The sequence below is a fragment of the Toxotes jaculatrix genome, chromosome 4 (assembly GCF_017976425.1).
Source record: "Toxotes jaculatrix isolate fToxJac2 chromosome 4, fToxJac2.pri, whole genome shotgun sequence".
Lineage (NCBI taxonomy): Eukaryota > Metazoa > Chordata > Actinopteri > Toxotidae > Toxotes > Toxotes jaculatrix.
Window position 1 is genome coordinate 29,029,845 of NC_054397.1, and position 9,416 is coordinate 29,039,260.

The 9,416-nt window shown below is 41.5% G+C and overlaps 1 protein-coding gene across 1 annotated transcript in view; it reads right to left on the reverse strand.

The window, feature by feature from the left end:
- znf638 (zinc finger protein 638) overlaps positions 1-6,550 on the reverse strand; it is a gene marked incomplete at its 3' end in the record, with an annotated part of 30,139 nt that extends 23,589 nt beyond the window's left edge. Inside the window, exon 1 of the mRNA XM_041036673.1 lies at positions 6,276-6,550. Within this exon, the coding sequence (XP_040892607.1) occupies positions 6,276-6,343 (68 nt within the window). The remainder of the gene's footprint in view (positions 1-6,275) is intronic.
- Positions 6,551-9,416: the final 2,866 nt, after the last annotated feature.

Consider the following 9,416-nt stretch of genomic DNA (forward strand, 5'->3'; position numbering starts at 1 on the left):
CTCATGTTCCCTCTCAACTTGATACTTATTTCTACACCCCAACAGCATTCCTGTATTGAGTCATATGAATGACTTAATTAGATAATCTGGATCAAGTGCTGGCTTGGATAGTGGATCAACATACAGCCAGGAAAGACCTACTATCATATCAGTCAAGTGTCTCTCTGAAGGCAGCATGATGAGGAAAACGATGCAATAGGCAGCTGGGAGTGGGAGCCCAGTAAAATTATTTTATGGCCATGAATTAACTCCTCAGCTTCCTGGATGCCATTTTAGAACAGGAAGTTGTACCTTACATGACCCCACCTCAGGCCTCCTTCATCCTGTACAGACAGCTGGAATTGAAAGCATCTAAACAACTTTCCATGTCTGAGGACAACCTATAGAAGGACAGACAGGATGTTGTACAGCCTCAGTTTGGAAAAGTGGCTCAGTTGTCTATCCTACCATACATGGTCGAGATATTCTGTGGTGGTAGAGGCACAACAGAACCTGCCTCTCACATCCTGGGTGCTCTTGCCATTGGACGTGATGCAGCCTCCCAGTTAAAAAAAAAAAGGAGGTGATGAGCTCAACGTCACACCACCCAAACTTTTCATTTCTCACCCAAAAACATATCTGTACACTGACCAGACACTGTACGTACATTACACGTTTGTATGTCACAAATATCTTATTTGCAATGACAAAGTTGTTGTTACCTTCTGTGTTGCAGTTGCATCAGCTTTACATTACAGGGACAGGTGGTGTGCTGTGTCAGTTAAGAACTAGAACTATTTCAAGAGTCTGTCACAACCAAAACAAATTTCTGAAACACATGAGCACCAGATGCCAAAAAAAGATGACCGTCTGAGTGCTTTAGATTCCGTCACTTCTGAAGGTCAAATTGTGTTGAAGACCCTGCATAAGTTGTGTAATTGTATCTTCAAGATTTATCGACCATTTTACTGCTGACACTTCTCTGAAGAGCCAAGGCCGCGCGGTCATCTAAACAGCTCATTTAGAGAGGAGAGGTTAGGAAGTCGGAATGTGTGTTCTCATTCGTGAGCCAGTTCAGGGTTTATGGCCTTGTTTTTTTTTTCCAGTTGTCAGTTCTTCAAGAACTTGGTTTAGGAGTGACTTGGGTTTAGGGTTAAGAGGTTTGATTTAGGAGAAAAACTGAAGTTAATTTTTGGATTTGAAAGTTGGTTTTTAGTCTGATGGTTATCTTCAGAATTAGATTTAAGTTAGAGGTTAGGTGATGAGTGTGGTCAAAGGAAGGGGAAGGAATGTGTGTTCATGTTTGTCTGTTGGTCCAAAGAAGCTTATCATGCTGTAAAAGTGGATTACATGAAATTTAGACTCTAAGTGCCAGTGTCAGTTGGTGAATCAAGGGCACGCATGTAGAGCTGAGCTGCACCAGCTACAAAACCTGATTCAGAATCAACAAGAAAAGCTGCATACATTATGTTTGTACCATTTTAAGCATTTTAATATAAATTAGTTAAACTGTATCAAAATTACAGCAAAATCTGTATTTTCTGTGCTCTCTTTCTTAATGGGTGACGTCTCAGTCATGCAAGATTTAACACCGTTTACTCCCGATTCTGCTAATATAAGAGGCGTGAAACTATATTCTTCCTGTTTACATTTAGTTGAAGTATGGTAACATCATGGGACACACAACAGCCATTACCACAATACTAGCCATAATCAGCTCCACCGGTTCAGTCCAACACATGGAAACAATGTGACAAAAAGAGAAGCCAAAAAAACCCCCCCAAAAAAACCAAAACTTTCAGATCTTTCAGAACAATCTGAGAAGTTCTTCTTTACAAACATATTGACCCCTTAAACCCTCTGACATGTCAAGTTTGTCTCAAAACAAATCATAAAACACAGAAAGCTGAACACAGATTTTATGTCTCCAGACTCCTACAGGTAACATCTAGACCAGATGGTGGTGAGTGGTAAACCCCAATCCATGATTCAAACCAGACATTACGAAACCTTGGGGAGTATGAATTTAGATTTGTGCTTTGATCCTCAGCATGATGGAACATTCTGGGTTATTGATGTGCACTTCTGTGGACGGTAGCAAACATGGAAATACATTTATTTGAGCATTAAATTTATGCTCTAACAAAATAATAGGTTGTGTAAGTTCTCCACAAAACATATGCATGTGCTTTCAAAAAATCTTCCTCTGTGCGCAACATGAGGAACAGACGTTTTCCCTCATGAGTGTTGTCTTTTTATGTCCTGAGTGAACAGTGGACATTGCAGTTAAATGGAATGTGCTCTTTTGGGTCATCAGGCTGGACACTGGTGGGAAATCACATCAAAACAGGAAATGACTAAAACTTATCATGTCAGAATGAAATCTAAAAGTGTCTCCTTAACAGCAGTGAGTGAGAGATGTGGCATCTTATGATCTCCATGCAGTGCAGTGCACATATAGAGTAGTGTTACCACAGTAACATAGAGTATTTAACTCTACTGAATGTGAGTGGAGGCCAAAGGTGCGGAGGTGAGTTTGGAGGGGATTTGTCTCCCCGTGTGTTCATCCTGTTACTTGTATCAAGGTGTTTCTTGGCCGTCCACCCTATCCCTATGCACTTTAAGCTGGGACATGGTGGGACAGTCATCACTGTGTCCACTGTGTATCCCTCCCTGCGTGTCACGTGAGACGCCTGCTATATTCTATCTCATGATCAACCTCCAAGAACTTCTGAGCAGGACAGCCTGAGTGGCTGCTCGTCGTAAAGCTGTTTATGATTTGTAGCAGAGAGATCACGGGGACCTCTCTCCTCTCTTGTGGACTTGAAATCCTACACTAAGTCTTCTGCAATTTCTAGTTTAGACAACAACCAATAGCGGGGTTCAACACTGCCAGATGGTCTGAGGATGGTGAGAAGCCACGTCAGTAAAATTTAAGAGTGTGCTGCTAGTTAGTTAGCCTATACGATGGTGCTATGAGCATGCCCCTGACCTAACCTGACACGTGGCTCACACACACACACACACACACGCCAACTGATCAGATCATGTTGACAGCAGCATCACCATCGCCATAGTCACAGGGCCATATTTAGGCAAAGCACCATGAGCTGGAGGGACGCCAAAAAGAAGGAAGACATTTTTTTTTGCAATTAATTTCAGAATTTCAGAATCAATTTCAGATGCTACTACTGCTCACCCAGTGTAAGGATTAAACAACGCTGACTTGGCACAAATGAGCTGATGCTGAGAACAGTCTACAGACAGACTCTGTGGAGGGACCGTCTGTCGGGGTGCTGATGCTCACTGTCATATCATTTACCTGCTGGCAGCTTATTTTGTGTAACCCTGTGTTTTTTTTTTTGCTCACACCACTGTGTACGAATCATGCATGAGGTTACTGTTGTTCCATGCAAACACCATAATATGAGCCAGGCAGGGATACAGCTGATGATCTGGTCCTTAACTCCAATCAGTGAGTCAGCTGGTTTAGCAAAAGAAAGTCAAATGTGCTTGTAAAAGTACTAACATATAATACTATACACACATATGTATATTTGTACATGTGTATAGATATCTCAGGTGCTACAGACATGAGACCAACAAGTAAAACTGCCATCACATATACACTGATGAAAAGGGTTTTAGTAAAGCTCTGTGTTGATCATTAATTAATATGTCATTCCACCTCCATGTATCCTTTTAGAAACAGAGAAAAGATGACACACAAACGCATATGCCACATCCAAGAATAGAAATGATGGCAGTGGTGAAGTAGGAAGTATGAAAGACTAGACAGTGCCATGACAGGGAGCCAGAGAACGGTGTTAGAGCACACACAGTGCTTCCCACATGTCTGCAATGTACTTGAGTGGGGCAGGGTGAGGTGAGGGGAGTGGGTGGCAGAAGGAACTAGAGATATATATTTTAAAATTTTTTTTTATTAATTAGATGATCATAATGCTGTTTTTTCTGCTGTAATATTCTACGTGTCTCTACAGTATAGCCTATAGTTCTTGTGTAGTGTGTAAAGTATTTACACTACTCTATTGCCTTTGGAAACAATAAAACAGAGAATGCAGGACAAGTTAAATGTAAAGAAATGTGATTAACAACAATACAACTGTAAATTAACTGCTGAATAAATCCTACTAAAGAATATTTGGTGCACACAATTAGTTAGTTTACATAGTTTACAAGTGAGCATCATAAAGAACTTACTGTGAGTGGACTGGATTTATTGATTGGATGATAATGATCAGGTGAACAGACACAGAAGAATTCAGATTCTGCTGCACCAGTTTTGAAGGACTTCACTGTTGTGATGTTGGAATCTGTTTTAACTGCGGTGACTCCAAACTGAACACAGCTAACGTCAGCTGCAAAGCACTAATCTTTTCAGAGCCACCTACTACAGTGGATGAGAACACGATGCTCAGCGGATCCTAAGTGTGAAAGTACAGACAGGAAGACAAGAGTGAAAATAAAGTCCAAACCACAGATATACCATTTACTGCTTTAAATTGCACAAGGGGAATGGAATGTGATTGGATCAGCCAGACCACATCTGGAGGTGTAAATTCAATCCATGAAGCCTGACAGCGCTCTGAAGAAAGAAATCAGCCCAGGAAGTTGAAAGGTCACCTAACTCCACCTGAATGATCTCTGCTTATAGCACTGCCTCCCTTGACCTGGGACATGCCATGTCTATTGTCAAGTCTACCAGCAATGCCCAACTAATTTGTGTGTTGACACGCTGGATTGGATGTCATTAACTGGACGAGGTATGTGGATACAGATCACATGTTTTTTACCAGGCGTAAATAGGGCCAGTGTTTCAGGTAGAAGCTACAAAAACACTGAGAGGCATTTGAAAACAGAGCTTTCAGTCTAATCTCCAACTCAGAGACACAGGTTTAGTCTCAGAGACACTGAGAACACCTCTGAGGGGAGGACACTGTCACAAGTTTGCTGCTACAGAGCAGGACCACCTGCACGGCTTATACCTCACTACAGGAGATGCATGTCATCATGGTTTGGCTAAAGCTGACAGACCCAGGTCCAGGAAAAAAAAAAAACTCATGTTAGACTGTTCCTTTCAGGTCTGTGTAGAATATATCACTGTATTACTGCAGTTCTAATGAACGATATGACCAGACACATGAGACTCTATGTGAGACACTGTCAACATTTGGCTGAGCTTGGTGTTGTGTAGTAAACATTGTGAGATACTGATTTGAAATTAGAGGTGACATTAGCAACATAGCTTCTTCAGGCAATGAATGTTTTCAGCCCCTGCTGACAATCAGTATTGAAGTGTGTGCCTGTGCCTGTGTGTGTGTGAGGTTAGGTTAAAGCACGCTGACAAGCAGGGGCTCATGGGGTAAGCCTTTGAGATTACAGCTGTCTACACCAAATGAAAAATGATTCCCCTCTTAAAAAACATGGAAATGATACGGACACACAAACTGAAGTTTTGCTACAACCACAGCAACACTCTATGTCATCCATTAGCACCCAAGTGCATAGAAAAACACACACACTGACATATGTAACAACAAAAATACTTTTCATTGAAACTGAAGAACAATCTTTTCGGTCACAGCTGTCATGACAAATGTTTTATCCACGAGTGTGTGCTGATTCCTATACAGTAACGTTAAAGTTGTGCAGTTTCTAAAACTTTTTTTTACTCTATACTTTCAGTCCAAGCACAGTCCACTCGGATGGACTGGATGATTTGGATTTTGTCCTGACATGCAGTGTGAACTGTGGGACCTTATATACAGGTGTGTGTGTCTTCCTAAACTATGTCCATTTAACTCAGTTTGCCACAGGTTCGAGACTCACTTCAAGGATAATTAAAGCAAATGGGATGCACCTGAGCACAGTCTGGAGAGACAGCAGTGTTTAATATAACATTGTGTGTTACTGAGTGTGGACAATTTTATTTCTGTACAATTAAATCTACTACACAATAAAGCGTGCAAAACATGAAAGGGTCTGTGAGGAGTGCCTGAAATGAACATTTAATGTCATCACACTGGACTTTAAGACTTTGTCATTTTTTTGCTCACCAAAGAATGTTTGGATTTAGAGGTCTATCATTTTCATCAATCCAAATTAAAGTATTTAAATTCCGACTTATAAAACTCACTCACGCACACAAAAGGATGCACAGAAAAATGCTTCTTCTCAAACTCTGAACATACATGTGACATTGTCCTATGGTGCTGACTGTATGTTCCTGAAATGAACTGGATCTTCTGTCCCCTGAATTCACCCCTCTTACTCACTGAAGAGCTGCTTTAGTGAGGTTAGTGCTGGTCCTCTGAGCTCGCTTCCTCTTCTGTGCCTTCAGCATCTCTGGACCTCTCTTGAAACCCGGATCACCACCCTTGGAGATCCAGTGATTATAGCTTGAAGCGAAGGACGAAGGAATGAAAAAGGTAAAAAGAGGTTAAAGAGGTGTTTAGTCCAAAATGTGAGACCTTCAAAAGACGTGCCTCCAAGTGCAACAAGGGAACCAAACTGTGAATTCTTGTCCTCTGAAAACTCGTCCATGTGCAGCCAACACAGTTTGAAGTCTTCTGACCTTGCTCCCTCTCTTTCTCCCTCCTCCCTCCTCCCTCTCTGACATTTCACATACACACACGTAAAACATTACCCCTTCTCCTTGTATCACACAGACACACTGAACCAGTGTAAGGAATTTTTATTACCCTCATAGACTGTCAGAAATACATACCTAAAGGAATAGTTCACGCCCAGATGAAAAGCATCAATATTAGCACAGGTTCATATATAGTGTATCTTGTTGCAGCATATAGAACAAACAAGTTAAAGCTGTGTCATGTGGATTGGCTTTTGAATGACTGTATAATATGTATAACTCACTGAGCATAGTCCATCTGAATTCCTGTATAGCTTAAACTATATTTAGCTATTTGTAATATTTCATTTCAGTCAGTGAGTCGGGCAACATCCAGGGATAGCCCTCTTTTACAAGATGGTTGGAATTACTGGGTCACAAGTCTCCGAGTCTCCGGTTACAGCAGACTGCTGATTCAGAGGTGGTGAAGTGTAGGGGGGACAGCGAGAGGGGAGACAGGTTGGAGTGATGTAAGAAGATAGAGCAACAAGTAAGGAAAAAGAGGAGTCATGGGTATTTTGGGGGAGTGAGAAGGGAAGCAGGGAAACACCCCGAGATGAAGAGACTGCTTTCTGTCTCGGGCAGAAAAAGGCCTGGCATAGCATGGGCCTCCAGATTCATCCACTTCTGTTGTTTGTGCATCAGTTAGAAAAGCAGACACTTTGCATTTACATGAAGACACCTAAAGGGGGCCTACAGTGATTTAGTAATGCATTTGCAAAATCCAGAAATACTGTATCCTATGTTTCCCACAGTATATTCAATGGTGTCAGTGATGTATGGTAACATTTCACAAGTCAGAATATAGTTCTGTACAGACTCATACAGCTCCTTACTGGAAATGATATCCTGAAATGATCCGAATTTATGGTTTACCAGATCACATCTTCACCCTCAGCAACCTAATAAACAAAAACAAAAGCAAAACTTTGGTTCAATTCAAGAGTCTAAACTGTCATTAAATCAATGTCCACAAACAAAAAGAAAAACACACAGCATCCTTTTTCCAAAGCCTGAGGCACAGACAAGGATGCAGCTTGAGTCTGACCCTCTTCAACACCTGGTGACAGCATCAGAGCAGTCTGCAGAGCCTGGTATCAGCCTGACAGACACAGAGTCCAACACCTACTGTGTGCACATGATCTACATGCAAAATTCAGCAAATCCAGTCCAACCCAAAAATGCAAATAAAGCTTACAGAGCAGAATAAGGATTTACACACTGATTCTAAAAATTCAAAAAAGAGCATTTGAAGCATGCAGACACAAAGCCCTCACCTACAGAGAGGCCCTAGACAGAAAGCAGCTGGTTCTGGGACTCAGCTCACAAACGCAAGCAGAGCTCCCAGACAGAAACCCCATCAGAATAAATCAAATGATAAGAAAACAAAAAAGAAAACTATATGACACAAAGACAGAATAAACCAAAAACCAGAGCTGACCACTGTGAGCACAGCCTCACTGTGGAGGTGAGATCTCTGTACATAGACATACGCAGTGTGCAGTTTGCTGACATGGCCTGGGCCCTCTTGTCTTCTTAGAGGGAGGGGTCACTGTAAATCAATACAAAGCTGAGTGATCACCTTTATCCTATGATGAAATGTCTCCATCCTGATGGGAGGCGTCTGTTCCATGATGACAGGGCCCCCATACACAGGACATGAGGGGTCCCTGAATGGTCTGATGAGCATGAACGTGATGGGAATCATATGCTGTGGCCTTCACAGGCACCAGATCACAACCCAGTTGAACACCTATGGTAGATTCTCCACCACCAAAGCAGAGCCATATAAATAAAGATGGCTATTATTCTTGTCATGAGTGTAAATGAGTGGTTTAGCTGTGTCTGCATGTGAGCTGGCCTGTGTGTGTCCTCAGCAAACCGCAGAGTGACAGGTGTTGATTGAAATGAGCGATGATGCTTCCATTTCTGCCCAGGCACAAAAAGTCAAACCCTGAGCAGCATGAAATTCCATCTGTGTCCATGTGTGTGTGAGGGGAATGTGCCTGAACTTGGTTTTAAGGTTACATATCTATCTATCTATCTATCTATCTATCTATCTATCTATCTATCTATCTATCTATCTATCTATCTATCTATCTATCTATCTATCTATATTTCTGGCCACTTGAAGGGTAATAGAACAGCTTGTAAACACAACATTGAGCTACTATCATCATGTTAGCAAACAGCTGCCTATTTACACGTCCAGCAGGCACAGAGCAATGTCAGCATTTGTATGTGTGTGTGTGTGTGTGTGTGTGTGTGTGTGTGTGTGTGTGTAAGGCAATTCAAAGGTATAAAATAAATGACTTTCGTGTTTTCTGCTCGGTTTAAGGTGAGAGTCACTTTGACACTCAAACACCCTGTAAACCATGAATATGATCCATTAAAAATACTTTCACTTATTACATTATTGCCCACCAACTATTCATTTAGAAGTCCCACAAAAACTCTAATTTGGAAATATGGCAAATGAAACATGTGCTAATAATGACTCAGTTAACTTTTATGTTACCTGTGTAAAAAAAAAAAAAAAAACATGCATAAATAAACAAAAGCTGTCATTTTGCAGCCATGTTTCTAAAATGAATGCTGATATGTGACTGTAGCGCCGCTCTGTGGTAGATTAGATTGATGCAGTCAAATGACTAGTTAGTCTTCTTACTGCATAAGAAATTAAGGAGCTGTGGGGGACAAGCTTTACATTTCCTCTGACAGCAGAGAGTGGGACAGTTTCTGATTCTGCTGAGCCAACTCTCTCTGCCTTGAACAGGAGTCTCTG